We start from the raw sequence: 18,736 nt of genomic DNA, 5'->3' as shown, positions 1-18,736 counted from the left end.
ATACCTGAGGCACATCACCATTCACTGATTGCCAGTCAGAATAGCACTCATCTACCCCACTCTTTGCTTCCTGTTAGTCAACCTATCCTCTATCCATGCCAATACTCTACCCCTAACACAATGCATCCTTATCTTATGCAGCAGCCTCATGTGCAGCACCTTATCAAGGCCATTTGGAAATCTAGGTGCATTACATCCACTGGGTCCCCATTTCCCCTGGCTTGAAATGTCTTCATAGAATTCCAAAAGATTTGGAACATAGAACATAGAAATGTACAGCACAGAACAGGCCCTTTGGCCCATGATGTTGTGCCGAGGTTTAGTCCTAATGTAAAATATAGTAACCTAACCTACGTACCCTTCAACTCACTGCGATCCATGTGCATGTTCAGCAGTCACTTAAATGTCCCCAATGACTCTACTTCCACCATCACAGCTGGCAACGCATTCCATGCATTCACAACTCTCTGCATAAAGAACCTATCTCTGGCGTCTCCTTTATACCTTCCTCCTAATATCTTCAAACTATGACTCCTCGTACTAGTCAATCCTGCCCTGGGGAAAAGTCTCTGGCTAATGACTCAATCTATTCCTCTCATTATCTTATATACCTCGATCAGGTCTCCTCTCTTCCTCCTTCTCTCCAGAGAGAAAATTCCGAGCTTATTCAACCTTTCTTCATAAGGCAAGCCCTCCAGTCCAGGCATTGTGGTATACCTCCTTTGCACTCTCTCCAAAGCCTCTGTATCTTTCCTATAGTAGGGCAACCAGAACTGGACACAATATTCCAAGTGTGGTCACACCAGGGACTGGTAGAGCTGCAGCAAAACCTCGCAGCTCTTAAACTTGACCGCCCTGTTAATGAAAGTCAAAACACCATATGCTTTCTTAACAATCCTATCCACTTGGGTGGCAACTTTGAGGGATCTATATACTTGCATACCCAGATCCTTCTGTTCCTCCACACTGCCAAGAATCCTGTCTTTAATTTTTATATTCAGCATTCGAGTTCAACCTTCCAAAATGCATCACTTCACATTTATCCAGGTTGAACTCCATCTGCCATTTCTCAGCCCAGCTCTGCATCCTGTCTATGTCGTGCTGCAGTCTGCAGTAGCCCTCTATACTATCGACAATACCTCCAACCTTTGTGTCATCTGCAAATTTACTAACTCACCCCTCAACCTCCTCATCCACGTCACTTATAAAAACTACAAAGAGCAGTAGCCCAAGAACAGAGCCCAGCGGGACTCCACTCAACACTGACCTCCAGGCAGAATACTTTCCATCTACAACCACTCTCTGCCTTCTGTCAGCCAGCCAATTCTGAATCCAGTTAGCCAAATCTCCCTGTATCCCTTTATGAATGAGCCTACCATGGGGAACCTTATCAAATGCCTTGCTGAAGTCCAGATACACCTCATCCACTGCTCAACCTTCATTGAACTGTCTCGTCACCTCCTTAAAGAACTCAATAAGATTTGTGAGGCCTGCCCTTCACAAAGCCATGCTGACTGCCTTTAATCACATTATGCTTTGCCAAATAGTCATAAATCTTATCCCTCAGAATGCTTTCCAAAACTTTGCTGACCACAGAGGTAAGACTGACTGGTCTGTAATTGCCAGGGATTTCCCCATTACCCTTCTTGAAAAGAGGAACAACATTCGCCTCCTTCCAATCCTCTGGTACAACTCACGTGGAAAGTGAGAAGGCAAATATCCTCACCAGCAGCTTAGCAACCTCCTTTCTCACTTCCCGGAGCAGCCTAGGATAAATCTGGTCTGGCCCTGGGGACTTATCAACCTTAATGTTTTCCAAAATTTCCAGCACATCAACTTCACCAATTTGTGAAGCATGCCCTTCATGAATCCATGCTGTGTCTATACAATGGGACAATTTCATTCGAGATGCCCTGCTTTTTCTTCCTTGATAATAGACTCAAGTATCTTCCCCACTACAGAGATAAAGCTCATTAGTCTATAATTCCCCATCTTTTGTCTACTTCCCTTTTTAAATAGTGGTGTCACATTTGCTGTTTTCCAATCTGCTGGGACTGCCCCAGAGTCCATTGAATTTTGGAAACTTACCTCCAGTCCACCTGCCATTTCTCCAGCTATCTCTTTTAGTACCTGGGATGCATTCCATCAGAGCCAGGAGACTTATCTATCCTTAGCTCCATTTGCTTACCCAACACTACGTCTTCAGTAATAATAATTCTTTCCAGGTCCTCACCAACCTTTGTCTCTCCGTCACTTACTGGCACATTATTAGTATCCTCTACTGTGAAGACTGATGCAAAGTACTTGTCCAATGCCTCAGCCTTTTCATCATATCCATAACTAACTGCCCCTTCTCATCCTCTAAAGTACCAACATTTACTTTAGCCACTCTTCTTCATTTTATATATTTATAGAAACTTTTGCTATCTTTCTTTATATTCTGTGCTAGGTTTTTTTTTCTCATACTTTTCATCATAGCTCTTTTTGTGGCTTTCTGTTGACTTTTAAAGTTTTCTCAATCTTCTAGATTCCTGCTGTTTTTGGCACACTTTGTATACCTTATCTTTCACTTTGATAGCCTCCCTTATTTCCTTGTTCCCATGGCACATTACCTCTCCTCTTACAGTCTTTTCTTCTCACTGGAACATTCTTTTGCTGAATACTGTCCAATATTTCTTTGAAGGTCCTCCACTGCTTGTCAACTGTTGCACCCGAAAGTCTCTGTTTCTAGTCTAATTTTGCCAGGTCCTTCCTCATTCTATCACAGTCCCCTTTATTCAAGCACAGGACCCTGGTATTGGATTTTATCTTCACATTCTCCACCTGTATTCTAAATTCAACCATACTGTGATCACTCCTGCCGGGAGGATCCCTGACTATGAGGTGATTAATTATTCCTGTCTCATTACACAAGACCAGATCTAGGATAGCTTGCTCTATCATCGGTTCTATTAAATGCTGTTCAAGAAAACTATCATGAATACACTCAACAAACTCCTCCTCAAGGCTACCCTGAACAAGCTGGTTCAACCAATTGACATGTAGATTAAACCACGCCCCACCCCCCCATGATAATAGCCATACCATTCTTGCAGGCAACAGTTATTTCCTTGCTTATTGCCCACCCCAATGTGATGTTATTATTTGGTGGCCTACAGACTACGCCTATCAGTGACTTTTTCTTCTTGGAATTCCTAATTTCCACCCAAATGGATTCAACCTCATGCTCCATAGAACCTATATCATCTCTCAGCACTGCCCTGATGTTGTCCTTGAATATTAGAGCTACATCAGCTCCCTTATATTCCTGCCTATCCTTCCAAATAGTCTGATACCCCTGGATATTTAACTCGCAGTATTGACCATTCTGTAAACATGCCTCCATGATGGCTATCAAATAATATTCATTCACGATGATTTGTGCCACTAACTCATCAACCTGATTATGAATGCTGTGAGCTATCTTACTAGTAAGAATGCTAGCTTTCTTAACATCGTGATTCACAACATCTCTAATACCTCCAGAGTTATCCTTCCTTTTTGCTTAGATTACTTACAGTGTGGAAACAGGCCCTTCAGCCCAACAAGTCCACACCAACCCGCTGAAGCGCAACCCACCCGGACCCATTCCCCTACATTTAACCCCTTCACCTAACACTAGGGGCAATTTAGCATGGCCAATTCACCTAACCTGCACATTTTTGGACTGTGGGAGGAAACCGGAGCACCCGGAGGAAACCCATGCAGACACAGGGAGAATGTGCAAACTCCACACAGTCAGTCGCCTGAGGCTGGAATTGAACCCGGGTCTCTGGCGCTGTGAGGCAGCAGTGCTAACCACTGTGCCACCATGCCACCCATCATAGTCGGCCTTCTTTCATAGTCTGCCTTGAACTTAAACCCTCCTGCACACATGTTAACCTGCTGCTTGCCTTTTTATTTATCACCATACTTCCTGTTGTTTTCCCTTTTCCTTCCCCCCGACTCACAAGTTTAAAGTCTAGTGACCACCCTATTTACCCTTTTCGCTAGAACACTGGTTCCAGATCGGTTCAGGTGGAGACCATCTCATCGGTACAGATGCTCCCGGTTCCAAAACTGATGCCAATGCCCCATGAAATGGAACCCCTCTTTCCCACACCATTCCCTTAGCCATGTGTTTTACTTCCCTAATTTTCTTGTCCCTAAACCAATTTGCACGTGGCTCGGGCAGTAATCAGGAGATTATGACCCTTGAGGATCTGTTCCTTAATTTCATTCCTCGTGCTCGATAATCCCCAAACAGGTCCTCCATCCTACCCTTGTCTATGTGTGTTACACCAAGCGAATCCTCCCCCTCTCACTCCAATATCCTTTCAAGACGGTCAGAGGTGTCCTGCACCCTGGCACCAGGCAGGCAATGCTCCATGCGGGACTCCAGATCTGGCTTGCAAAGGGTACTATCTATCCTCCTAATTATAGAATCCCCTATAACTACCACTTGTCTTTTTGCTCTCCCCTTTTGAATGGCCTTCTGCATCATGGTGCCATGGTCAGTTGGCTCATCCTTCCCACAGCCCTTTTCCTCATCCACACAAGGAACAAGAATCTCATACCTGTTGGATAAAGTCAAAAGCTGAGGATCCTCTACTCCTGAAGTCAGGATCTCCCTACCTGCCTCACTTGCAATCACACCCTGTTGTCCCTGATCACTAAATGAATTTGAATTACTTCATCTACCAGGTGTGACTTCCTCCTGAAACAAAGCATCGAAGTAACTCTCCCCCTTCTGGATGTGCTGCAGTGTTTGAAGCTCAGATTTCAGATCATCAATTCCAGCAACCAACACTTGCTGCTGATGTGGTTACAACCGTTCACAATGGGATCAGCCAGCTCCCACATCATACAGTTACAGCACATCACCTGACCAGCCATCTCTATGGAGTTAATTAATATATACAAGTTTCAGTTAAATAATTTCTAGTATTTCTCTGCTATGGTCTTATTCAATTAAGCTCATGAGTTTGATGGGGAAAGCTACCATACACAGACTGTGAATATTTGAGGCGCACTAACAATAAGGGTCTGAGCCTGCTCACTGCATGAGGAGCTACCGCTAGTCTTCCAAAAGGCCTTTGATAAAGTGCCTCAGGGGAGGCTGCTGAGTAAGGTGAGGGCCCATGGTGTTCGAGGTGAGCTACTGGCATGGATTGAGGATTGACTGTCTGACAGAAAACAGAGATTTGGGATAAAAGCTTCTTTTTCAGAATGGCAGCTAGTGACCAGTGGTGCCCCGCAGGGTTCAGTGTTGGGGCCGCAGCTGTTCACTTTATATTATTAATGACTTGGATGAAGGGACTGGGGACATTCTGGCAAAGTTCACTGAAGATACGACGTTAGGCGGACAGGCAGGTAGTACTGAGGAGGTGGGGAGGCTGCAGAAAGATTTAGACTGTTTAGGAGAGTGGACCAGTAAATGGCTGATGAAATTCAACGTGAGAAAATGTGAGGTCTTGCACTTTGGAAAAAAGTATACAGGCATGGACTATTTTCTAAACTGTGAGAAAATTCATAAAGCCAAAGTACAAAGGGATCTGGGAGTGCTAGTCCAGGATTCTCTAAAGGTTGACTTGCAGGTTGAATCTGTGGTTGAGAAAGCAAATGTAATGTTATCATTTATCTCAAGAGGATTGGAATATAGAAGTAGCGATGTGCTGCTGAGACTTTATGAAGCTTTGGTTAGGCCCAGTTAGAATATTGTGTCCAGTTTTGGGCCCACACCTCAGGAAGGACAAACTGGCACTGGAGCATGTCCAGCAGAGATTCACATGGATGATCCATGGAATGGTAGGCCTAACATATGATGAACGGCTGAGGATCCTGGGATCGTATTCATTAGAGGTTAGAAGGTTGAGGGGAGATCTAATACAAACTTACAAGATAATGCATGGCTTAGAAAGGGTGAATGCTGGGAATTTGTTTCTGTTAGTCACAAACACTAGGACCCATGGGCACAGCCATAGGGGGTCAATTTAGAATGGAAATGAGGAGACACTTCATCAGCCAAAGAGTGGTGGGCCTGTGGAATTCATTGCCATGGAGTGCAGTGGAGGCCAGGACATTAAATATCTTCAAGGCAGCGATTAATAAAGTTTTGATCTTGCAAGGAATTAAGGGCTACGGGGAGAGTGCAGGTAAGTGGAGTTGAAATGCCCATCAGTCAAAATTGAATGATGGACTGGAGTCAAAGGGCCAAATGGGCTTACTTCTACTCCTATATCTTATGGGATAGGTGTTGAAAATGGCTGCCACCACATCCTGTCCCTCAGATGTTTCTGTGAGGGAGGGGGCATAGTTACGCTACAACTGTACTGTCCCACCAGTCATCTGACCAGTCAGAGGTCTCCTTATTATGCGATCCTGATAGAGCACCTCCACAATGGGGACACGGATTTCCCATTATATTAATGCATTGGAGCAGTTATAAAATTTATAAACAATTGAAATATAAGCAAAAATATATTTTGGTGTCCTTGCTACCCCCTTTCTTTCCCATTTTTCTCTGTGAAGATTAAAAACATGTTTAGATTTCCAATGAGCTGCCACTGTAGACTGTTCTTCAATAACACACTTGATTTGTCATTCATACGGCAGACGGTGGACCCCCTGGGGGCATTGTTCTGCTCTGAGTTGCCTACCAATTATTTTAAAGAAGGAAGAAAACATTTGTATCTTCGGATAAAGTGTGGCAAGCAATCTGTTCACAGGCAGGGGGAATGATTATTTAAAAATTTCAGTGAGACTGTGACTTAACTATTACTTTTAATAGTAATTCTATTTTCAACCACAGGTGACCAGGCTGTTTGTGCACCCATGCTAAAATGAATATCTGCAGGATATTCAATAAGTCCATTTTTTTCAGTATCTAACCTCAAATCAATCCCATAAAGCCCACTCCCACTCCAACTCCCTCCCCACCTCAAAGCTAATGTTTGGCCTAGTATTCCTGCTGATTCAAGGCTATGCAGTAAATTCTGCCACAGTGCAGTTTCATACATTGATATCTGTAGCATATATATTTTTAGAATCATAATTTGCACACTCCCTATATGTCAATTTTACCAAACTGACAGTTTTGATTAATTTAGTATGTGACTTGTTATGTTCATACTCCTTGGTCGGTCTGACCTTTTTAAAATGTATTCAGTCATGGAGCATGAGCTTCACTGATTGGACCGGCATTTATTGCCCATCTTTAATTTCCCTTGAGAAGGGGGTGGTGAGCTGACTTCTTGAAGTCATTTTTGTGTAGGATATACCTATAATAAAGTTAGGAAGGGAATTCAAGGATTTTGATCTAATAACAATGACATATATCCAAGACAGGATGGTACATGACTTGGAGTGGAACCTGTAGTTCATAGTGTTCCTACATATCTGCTACCCTTATCTTATAGATGGTAGCTATCATGAGCTTGGAAAATGGTACCTAAGGAACCTTGCTGAATTTCTTCAGTGCATCATGTAGATGGTACACACTGTTGCTATTGGCCTCAATGGTAGAGGGAGCGAGTTAATGAATAGTCAAGAGATGGCTGACTTGCCACAAAATTCATAGTCTCGAAACTGCTCTTGTAGGCGGATTATTTACACGAGGTTTACTTGGCAATATTTATTGTAGAACATCCGACACGTTGTGCATAGTGCAACTAAAGTACATTGGTGCTGGAGGGAGTTGATGTTTTTAGCAGTGGATGGAATAGTAATAAAGCAGACCTTGTTGATTGTTATTGCAGGTGCATTCATTGAGACAAGTTAAGACTATTCCTCAATACCATTAACTTTGCAGCTGGTGGAGATACTTCAGGGGGAGTAACTCATTGTAGAATACCCAGATTTGGACCTCTCCTAGTAGTATGGCTGGCTAAGCTGAATTTCTGGTCAATGGTATCCCACAGGACGTTGATGATAGGGGAGTCAGCATTAATAATACAGTTGAATGTAAAGGGAGTTTCTCTACAAATGGTTCAATCATACCTTTACATTCAGTTGCGATGTGGATGACAACACTTTTGTAAATACTTCTTCCTGTTAGTTACTTGTTTGTCTATTAATTAACATTAACCAATAACAACTAAAAATGTCAGGACTACAGAGTTTGGACCTGCTCTGTTCAGCATCACCAGGTTAGCTTATCACTTTACAATATGCCTCACAGCGCTCCTAGTATGGTATTTTGGTCACTTGTCTAGTTGGGGATGAGGAAGTGAGAGGTATATTGGGCCAAGAGGTTAGAGATTATATGTAGTCAATGTTTTACCCTCCTAGGGTGACTCCCACCTAATTGTTAATACTGTACCTCTACGTTTGGAAAGACTGACTAACTAGGGGGGCATCACATCCCCAGGGAAGTTGATTGATATGATACAGTGAATACGTGAGCAAGCAAGTTAACAAGCAATACCTACATTTGGAACAGTCCCCAAATACTCATGGGAAGTGGTGAATGCACTCGATAGGCTTTCTTCAAGGCCAATTTGTATTTATTTGTTGACGAAAAATTTTACCCCCACTCCCATACTCTCCCCTTTCTTCCTCCCACCCCCCAACAACTCCAAGGATGTATGAAAAATGAGTCAGGTGGAGTTTAATTGCCAAAAAATGTGAAACCTGATCCAAGCCTGCTGCAAATGTGACTATTTCTGGCTTAGTTGGGGCAGGCTGCAGAGTGGAAATGTAAACTGTTTCCAAAAGTCAGGTCAGAAATTATAACATTACCCTGAGAATGTGTGCCTCAGATTTTAGACAACTCGTAAATTTCACAGCTATGATCTCAGACAGCTCAGGAATCCTGCTGAATCCAGTGGAGAAGTGAATTGCTTGTGGACCTGAAGGAATGGGTGCTCCCTCCAAAGCTTATCTCTTGCTATCTTGCCCCCACAACCATCACCACCACCAATCTGAAACTGCTTTGTGATCTCCCACACCACCCCTCCTTTCTGGTTCCTAGCATGCAGCCTTCTACCACAGGCCTTCCACTTGACAAGCTCTAAATCCGGTCAACTGCTAAGCTAAAAAACTGAAAGAAAAGAAAAATCAATAGAAGTCCTCTTAATTTCAGGAGCACCTTCACAATTCTATATTTATAATTGTCCTGGCTACTAAATGTCACTCACACCTCCTTGCTGTCTTCCTATGAATATCAGAGCTATAGCAATAGTTTGATGCAAATGACTGTTTTGCTAGCCTGCCTCAGGGGGGAGATGAGAGTCTTAAAATTTGGTTTAAGACTAGAGTCTCATAAAGACAAGTCCAGGTGAGAATAACAGGTTTACTTGTTTAAAGACATTAGTAAAACAGTTATGGACAATCCCACATGTTTGAGGTTGCTTCATTGCTGCCATCCTTTTATTTCCGGTTATATTTGTTTAACCAAAAATAAAAGGATTTTCATTTATTTTGTAACTTCCATGACCTTAGGACATCTTAAAGCACTTCAGGTCAATTGATCATGGTTTCAAAACTTGAACAGGTGACTATGTTTTAAACTGTGGCTTTTATCTAAACAATGTGCAACAATTGGGTGTTCTGCTCAGTTAGAGTAAATGAAATCAGAAATTCCACCTCTGAATTAGATTGATGGTTCCAGTCAAATCTGGGCAACAAATTACCACTGAGATCGAAACTGTATCCAGACAGGGTCATTTCAAATTAATTCATAAAGCTCAAATGGAAAGGGATGTGCTTCCCCACCTCTTGCTACGTACATCTTCACAGTTTTTCTCCTTTGGAAAATGATGTAGTGTTGCAAGGATTTTGCAGGCTGATTAGATTAGATTAGATTACTTACAGTGTGGAAACAGGCCCTTCGGCCCAACAAGTCCACACCGCCCCGCCGAAGCGTAACCCACCCATACCCCTACATCTACATTTACCCCTTACCTAACACTATGGGCAATTTAGCATGGCCAATTCACCTGGCCTGCACATCTTTGGACTGTGGGAGGAAACCGGAGCACCCGGAGGAAACCCACGCAGACACGGGGAGAACGTGCAAACTCCACACAGTCAGTCGCCTGAGGCGGGAATTGAACTCGGGTCTCAGGCGCTGTGAGGCAGCAGTGCTAACCACTGTGCCACCGTGCCGCCCTCTAATTAAAAATCTACTTTGAGCTACATCAATGCCCCAAAGGATCAAAATTATTAAAATATCATGCATTACCTTGAACAAACAGAAGTAAGGAACAGTGCGGATTAACAGTCTTTCCCACTGTCATGATACTCTGAAGTGCTTGACAGCAAATGAAGTACATTAGAAAAACACTATAACTGATATAATGTAGGAGAAACAAGCAGCTAATTTGTGCACAGTAAGATTCCACTGTTTAGCAATGTGAAACATGACCAGTAAATCCCTTTTTGTAATTTTGCTTAAGAAATCAAAGAATTAAATACTTACGAAATAAATGAATTAAGAGGATAGAAGAATGCCTCTTCTCTGAATAGTAGCATATGATTTGATAAGTCCACTCAAAGGTCCACTCAAATTCAACATTTCATACAAAAGTTGGCACTTCCAACATTACAGCTCGGCATTAATATTGCAAACAGGAGCAAACTGGACCTGTCGTGCTCAAGTCTCTGACCTTGAAACCTTCTAGATAAAAGACAAAAGTGCTATCTACTGACCCACAGTTGAAGCAAAGTACAGCAGCATGAATGGACCTCAGTTGAAAATTTGAAAATTGTCAGCTGAACGCATTAAATACTCATCTGCTTGGCACCTAAATGATAAGTTCTGAACTAATAGTTTTAAAAGATACAGCCTGGAAATTACAGGTTGTGACATTATCGTAGAGAGAATTAATGTCACCTTTCATTTGGCACTTAAGTACCACTGAGTTAATGCCTCCAAGTATCAAACAGCATAATAGTATCTATACCATAAGTGCTTGTACAATAATATAAATCTACTGAAGTCAATATATCATTTTGAGTCATAGAGTCATAGAGTTATAGAGATGTACAGCACAAAAAACAGACCCTTTGGTCGAACCCATCCATGCCGACCAGATATCTCAACCCAATCTAGTCCCACTTGCCAGCACCCAGCCCATATCCCTCCAAACCCTTCCTATTCATATACCCATCCAAATATCTTTTAAATGTTGCAATTGTACCAAAAGGAAACTAAACCAGAAAACGTAGCTAATCAAATCATTCAGGTGATCTGAGAAAACCTGACAACATGTAACAATGAACATAAATATCAGGTGATGATCCATTATGATTGGTTACAGAATACATTTAGCATTGCAGTGTATGAAAGCAAAGTCTATCAAATGAACAAAACACGATGCAGAAAAAGAAAATGAAACAGCAGCATTTAGGATGAGAAGTTTAGATTGTAAACACATCATTATCAACATTAGTAATAATAGTAAGAATTGGAATGTCCCACAGGTGCACAAAGTAACTGAACTTGCGAAGTAGGTGTGATTCCTTTACTCCTGAAAGTAGCTTGGAACTTGCAACCCTTACTTATACTCAGATAGGATGTTTATTTCTATTAGGTAAAAACAATGACTGCAGATGCTGAAAACCAAATACTGGATTAGTTCAGGCAGTTCAGGCAGCATCCAACGAGCAGCGAAATCGACGTTTCAGGCAAAAGCCCTTCATCAGGAATAAAGGCAGTGAGCCTGAAGCATGGAGAGATAAGCTAGAGGAGGGTGGGGGTGGGGAGAGAGTAGCATAGAGTAGTCCCCAACAGTACCCTTCCACTGACACTCTCATTCGTTTGGCCGAACTGGTCCTCACTCTTAACAATTTCTCCTTTGAATCCTCCCACTTCCTCCAGACCAAATGCGTAGCCATGGGCACACGTATGGGCCCCAGCTATGACTGTCTCTTTGTTGGCTAAGTAGAACAGTTGATCTTCCGTAATTACACCGGCACCACTCCCCACCTCTTCCTCCGCTACATTGATGACTGCATTGACGCCACCTCGTGCTCCCGTGAGGAGGTTGAGCAATTCATCAACTTCACCAACACATTCCACCCTGACCTTAAATTTACCTGGACTATCTCTGACACCTCGCTCCTCTTCCTGGACCTCTCCATCTCCATTAGTGACGACCGACTTGACACTGACATTTTTTACAAACCCACCGACTCCCATAGCTACCTGGATTACACCTCTTCCCACCCTATCTCTTGCAAAAATGCCATCCCGTATTCCCAATTTCTCCGCCTCCGCCGTATCTGCTCCCAGGAGGACCAGTTCCACCATAGAACACACCAGATGGCCTCCTTCTTTAGAGACCGCAATTTCCCTTCCCACGTGGTTAAAGATGCCCTCCAACGCATCTTGTCCACATCCCGCACCTCCGCCCTCAGACCCCACCCCTCCAACCGTAACAAGGACAGAACGCCCTTGGTGCTCACCTTCCACCCTACAAACCTTCGCATCAACCAAATCATCCACCGACATTTCCGCCACCTCCAAAAAGACCCCACCACCAGGGATATATTTCCCTCCCCACCCCTTTCCGCCTTCCGCAAAGACCGTTCCCTCCGTGACTACCTGGTCAGTTCCACAACCCCCTACGACCCACCCTCCCATTCTGGCACTTTCCCCGGCCACCGCAGGAACTGTAAAACCTGTGCCCACACCTCCTCCCTCACCTTTATCCAAGGCCCTAAAGGAGCCTTCCACATCCATCAAAGTTTCATCTGCACATCCACCAATATCATTTATTGTATCCGTTGCTCCGGATGTGGTCTCCTCCACATTGGGTAGACTGGGCGTCTCCTAGCAGAGCGCTTTAGGGAACATCTCCGAGACACCCGCACCAATCAACCAAACCGCCCCGTGGCCCAACATTTCAACTCCCCCTCCCACTCTGCCGAGGACATGGAGGTCCTGGGCCTCCTTCACCGCCGCTCCCTCACCACCAGACGCCTGGAGGAAGAACGCCTCATCTTCCGCCTCGGAACACTTCAACCCCAGGGCATCAATGTGGACTTCAACAGCTTCCTCATTTCCCCTTCCCCCAACTCATCCTAGTTTCAAACTTCCAGCTCAGTTACTATCTTCTTTTCCACCTATCCACTCCACCCTCTCCTCCTTGACCTATCACCTTCATCTCCTCCCCCACTCACCCATTGTACTCTATGCTACGCTCTCCCCACCCCCACCCTCCTCTAGCTTATCTCTCCATGCTTCAGGCTCACTGCCTTTATTCCTGATGAAGGGCTTTTGCCCGAAACGTCAATTTCGCTGCTCATTGGATGCTGCCTGAACTGCTGTGCTCTTCCAGCACCACTAATCCAGTGTTTATTTCTATTGACAATAAAACAATGTTATTTACAGGAGCAGACAACGTGGAAGAAAATACTCATGGCAGTAGAGTCACAGAGATGTACAGCACAGAAACAGACCCTTTGGTCCAACCTGTCCATGCCAACCAGAAATCCCGACCCAAACTAGTCCCACCTGTCAGGACCCGGCACCTATCCCTTCAAACCCTTCCTATTCATATACATCCATGCCTTTAAAATGTTGCAATTGTACCAGCCTCCACCACTTCCTCTGGCAGCTCATTTCATAAGATAACTCCCTCTGCGTGAAAAAGCTGCCCTTGGGTCTCTTTTATATCATTCCCCTCTCCACCTAAACCTATGCCCTCTACTTCTGGACTCTGCCATTCCAGGGAGAAGGCTTTGTCTATTTGTCCTATTCATGCCCCTCATGATTTTATAAACCTCACCCTCCGACGCTACAGGGAAAACAGCTTCAGCCTGTTCAACCTCTCCCTATAGCTCAAATCCTCCAACCCTGGCAACATCCTTGTAAATATTTTCTGAACCCTTTCAAGTTTCACAACATCTTACCTATAGAAAGGAGACCAGAATTGATCGCAATATTCCAACAGTGTCCTAGCCAATGTCCTGTACAGCCGTAAAATGGCCTCCCAACTCCCGTACTCAATACTCTGACTATTATAGGAAAGCACACCAAACGCCTTCTTCACTATCGTATCTACCTTCGACTCCACTTTCAAGGAGCTATGAACCTGCACTCCCAGGTCTCTTTGTTCAGCAACACTCCCCAGGCCCTTACCATTAAGTGCATAAGTCCTGCTAAGATTTGCTTTCCCAAAATGCAGCACCTCATATTTATCTAAATTTAACTCCATCTGCCACTTCTCAGCCCATTGGTCCATCTGATCAAGATCCCATTGTAATCTGAGGCAATCCTTTTCGCTGACCGATACACCTCCAATCCTTAGAAGATTGGTAAAGAAAGTAAGAATATACTTAAGAGGGAAATCAGGAGGGTAAAGCGAGGACATTAGCTTTGGCAAATAGAATTAAGGAGAATCCAAAGGGTTTTTACAAATATATTAAGGACAAAAGGGTAACTATGGAGAGAATAGGGCCCCTCAAAGCTCAGCAAGGCGGCCTTTGTGTGGAGCCACAGAAAATGGGGGAGATACTAAATGAATATTTTGCATCAGTATTTACTGTGGAAAAGGATATGGAAGATCTAGACTGTAGGGAAATAGATGGTGATATCTTGCAAAATGTCCTGATTACAAAGGAGGAAGTGCTGGATGCCTTGAAATGGTTAAAGGTGGATAACTCCCCAGGATATGATTAGGTGCGAGAACTCTGTGGGGAGCTAGAGAAGTGATTGCTGGGCCTCTTGCTGAGATATTTGTATCATCGATAGTCACAGGTGAGGCGCCGGAAGACTGGAGGTTGGCAAACGTGGTGCCACTGTTTAAAAAGGGCGGTAAAGACAAGCCAGGGAACTATAGACCGGTCTAGAACTAGAGGGCATAGGTTTAGGGTAAGTCTCTTTTATCTTTCCCAGAGACTTAAGGGGCAACTTTTTCACGCAGAGGGTGGTACGTGTATGGAATGAACTGCCAGAGGATGTGGCGGAGGCTGGTATAATTGCAACATTTAAGAGGCATTTGGATGGGTATATGAATTGGAAGGGTTTGGAGGGATATGGGCCGGGTGCTGGCAAGTGGGACTAGATTGGGTTGGGATATTTGGTCGACATGGATGGGTTGGACTGAAGGGTCTGTTTCCATGCTGTACATCTCTATGACTCTATGACTCTAAGTTTTGCACTTTCTCTAGTAGGTACATCCACATACTGAATCAGAAAAGTGTCTTATACACACTTAATAAATTCCTTTCCATCTAACCTCTTAACACTATGGCAGAACCAGTTTATGTTTGGAAAGTTAACATAACCAACCTATTATTCTTACAAATAACTGAGATCGCCTGACAAATTTGTTTCTCAATTTCCCTCTGACTATTAGGAGGTCTATAATACAATCCCTATAAGGTTAAGACCCCTTTCTTATTTCTCAGTTCCACCCAAGTAACTTTCCTGGATGTATTTCCAGGACTATCCTCCCTCAGTACAGCTGTAATGCCATCCCTTAACAAAAACGCCACTACCCCTCCTCTCTTGCCTCCCTTTCTGTCCTTCCTGTAGCATTTGTATCCTGGAACAGAAAACTGCCAGTCCTGTCCATCCCTGAGCCATGTTTCTGTAATTCCTATGATATCCCAGTCCTAACCATGCCCTGAGTTCACCTGTCTTCCCTGTTAGGCCCCTTGCATTGAAATAAATGCAGTTTAATTTATCAGTCCTACCTTGTTCTCTGCTTTGTCCCTGCCTGCCATGACTGTTTGACTCGCCTTTGTTCTCAACTGTACCAGTCTCAGATTGAAATCTTTCCTCACTATCTCCCTGGGTCCCACACCCCGCCCCCCACCCCACCCCACCCCCACCTTACTAGTTTAACCCTCCCGAACAGCTCTAGCAAATTTCCCTACCAGTATTCAAAGTATTCTTTTCCAAGAGAAAGGTAACAATAATTAATATTTTGGTATTTCTCAAATGCACACTGCCATGTTAATGCCAGAAGTCACACAATACCGGATTACAGTCCAACTGGTTTATTTAAAAGTCACTTCACCTGACAAAGGAGCAGCACTTCAAAAGCTTGTGATTTCAAATAAATCTCAATGACCTGGTGTCATATGACATCTGACCTTGTCCACTCCAGTCCAATGCTGGCACCTCTACGTCGTATTAGTGTTAACTCAACTGACTTATAATAACAATAGGTATGGTTTCTGTACCAAATATAATAAATTTTTCACTGAAGACTGTTGCATCAGACTTGAATTAAACTTATCAGACTGGATATTCTGATCAGACATCTCTATTAGAATGTAGAACATGACCACTCTTGACGCCTGGGTCAGATGCCTGTAGATGGTGAACTACAGAGTGTTGTTGCATTTGCTAATGTTTATAATTTTGCACCAGTTGTGGAACATTACTGTATATCTACGTTTCTCTTTCCACAAATGCTGCTGGAGTTTCCAGCATTTTTTATTTTTATTTCAGATTTCCTGAATCTGCAGCCAGAACTTGGGAAAGCAAGATGAACAAACAACCAGTTTAACTTAGTTCGTCGTTGCTTATAATTGTTAAATTGACAGTAAGGCATTTATGAACAGTGAAACCAGAAATGATCAGATTAATATATGATTTCCTGAAAGCTCCAGCAATAACATCCACACCATGTCATGAAAGTGACAGAAAATCTAGAGCTTCACTTGGGGACAAACAATAAGGATTAGAAAGCTCCAGGAACTTAAAGTCGACAACATGCCAGATTTTCGGAAATTATCTCATCTTGAAGTGAACAGAATTGTTTTCTCTTTTTCTGCAGCTCTTCCCACCGTCTCAACAAAGAAAGTAGTGTGCAGCTGACCCAGATTAACATTTGCAAATATCAAGAAACCTTGTGGAGGTCTTGTGGTATGGTGGTAGTGTCCCAACCCCCAGACTGAGAGACCCAGGTCCAAGTCCAGCCTGCTCCAGAGGGGTGCAACATTATCTCTGAAAGGCTGGTTAAGAAAAGTAGGTTCTCAAAAAACCTTGTGAGGGAAAATCTTCTGTTCATCAAATGTGCCATAATTATTTTGACTACTTGCCCCTTCTGCCTTTTCCTCGTTGTTTGCCAGCATCTCTTGAAGAGCCCGAACAGAGAGGGATTGCTCCAGTACAAATGTACAGATGGAGAGATCTGGAGGGACATTCTGCAATGAAAGAAAAAAAAGTAAGGTTTAAGAACCTGTTTCTCATTAGAAAGAAAACACATTCCACCTTTATTTGTAAGGTCAACGCAATGTGTTTTTGCATTGTACCTTCAGATTGTCTAACTGTTAATATCTCCATGTCATTTGCCAATTCTTAACTTTTTCACTTGATTATGAAAGGCTTTGAGCAGTGATACACAGCCTTCCATCATAAGTATCATATAAAGCATTAATTTGAAGTATGAAGGGAGCAAAGCGATATTTATCGACAAAGACACAGGATTTGAAAACTTCACTATGCTATGATCTACCTGTTCTAATTTCCAACAATAAATGGAGGCCTGTTTTTCACAATTAAAAGTTCACTGTCTGACTCAACTTTATTGATATGTAGCATAATGAATGATGCAAAGGACAGAATGTGCTACATTAATAAACTGATTCACATTGATAGCATATTACATAATTACAGAACTGCTTTTGGTAACCTACAAGGCATTTATTATTTCCCAGGTGGATGGTACGCTCCTGCACGCTCAGGATCCAGGTTTAATAGACTTATAGCTAGGTCAACTGAGTCGAGATTCTAGTGTTTCACACTCAAATACGCAGATTGGACACAACAGCTTTAGTGATGCATGTGCTGATTTCTGCATGTGGCAGATTGGGTGGTGATTGTAGAGCTTAGGTATGTAAAGAGCTCAACAGCCTCCAGAGTCAGAAACTGCCATTGAAACTCAGCAGGTCTGGCAGCATCTATGGAAAGAAAGCAGAGTTTTCAGACACGAAATACTAACTCTGTTTTGTATTTCACAAGGGAGAGTTTTTACAGCAAGTTCTGTTTTTTTGTTTCAGATCTCCAGTATCCACAGTTCTTTGTATTATTTTAGCCTCCAGAGTCACATCGCCAATATCAATAAATGACAATATGAAAACATTCCATATGTATTTTCCTGATGCTAGTGGTCACACATAAGTCATTACAGGTATGAGAAAGTGTGTCCATTTGCTGATGAGGTGCTTGGCATGGAATTCTGGTGTAACATCATCTGTGTCAAGCAACTCTCTGCAGAGGGTTTGGCATATCTTCATCTTCAATCTCAAATAAACATGGCTGAACAGTTGTCTATCAGTTCTGGTAGCGAAGTAGATAACCTTTGTACATAATCTAAAGATGCATGACAGCAACCAAGAGAAGAATATGTCAAGGAATGTGGGCACTAGGACTCAACTACGGGTCTCTAATGTTTTTAATGTTGCCCAGTCATGGTTGACCTTACCCATTCTGTTATTAAAGAAATAGAAGATCACATTTGAGTAGATTCAGTGGGGAACCAATTTTCTCCAGCAGTTTAAATAGCTGATCACTGCTTACATGGTCAAAGGCTTTGGTGAGATTGATGAAAGCAATATATTGCAGCCTCCTTTGTTCACAGTATTTCTCCTGCAGCAGTTTCCAGTCTGCAAACATCCTATCAGCTCTAGCTCTTCCAGATCTGAAACCATATTGAGATTTGGTGAAGATATTCAGCAATGATTTTTAGTCTGACAAAAGGAACACAGGCAACTGCTCGAACAAAAACAAGCCTAGATGGTTGTTACAATCACTGCG

The 18,736-nt window shown here is 43.0% G+C and overlaps 1 protein-coding gene across 2 annotated transcripts in view; it reads right to left on the bottom strand.

The window, feature by feature from the left end:
• The window catches only part of ryr2a (ryanodine receptor 2a (cardiac)), a 758,045-nt gene that overhangs the window by 496,708 nt on the left and 242,601 nt on the right, over positions 1-18,736 (bottom strand). For both annotated transcript variants that reach the window (XM_072580564.1, XM_072580565.1), the window contains exon 3: positions 17,016-17,124. In XM_072580564.1, coding sequence (XP_072436665.1) covers positions 17,016-17,124 — 109 coding nt within the window. The remainder of the gene's footprint in view (positions 1-17,015; positions 17,125-18,736) is intronic.

Source organism: Chiloscyllium punctatum, chromosome 11, assembly GCF_047496795.1.
Source record: "Chiloscyllium punctatum isolate Juve2018m chromosome 11, sChiPun1.3, whole genome shotgun sequence".
Taxonomy (NCBI): Eukaryota; Metazoa; Chordata; class Chondrichthyes; order Orectolobiformes; family Hemiscylliidae; genus Chiloscyllium; species Chiloscyllium punctatum.
The sequence above is the reverse complement of the archived record's forward strand: the minus strand, read 5'-3'. Positions and strand labels throughout refer to the sequence as shown.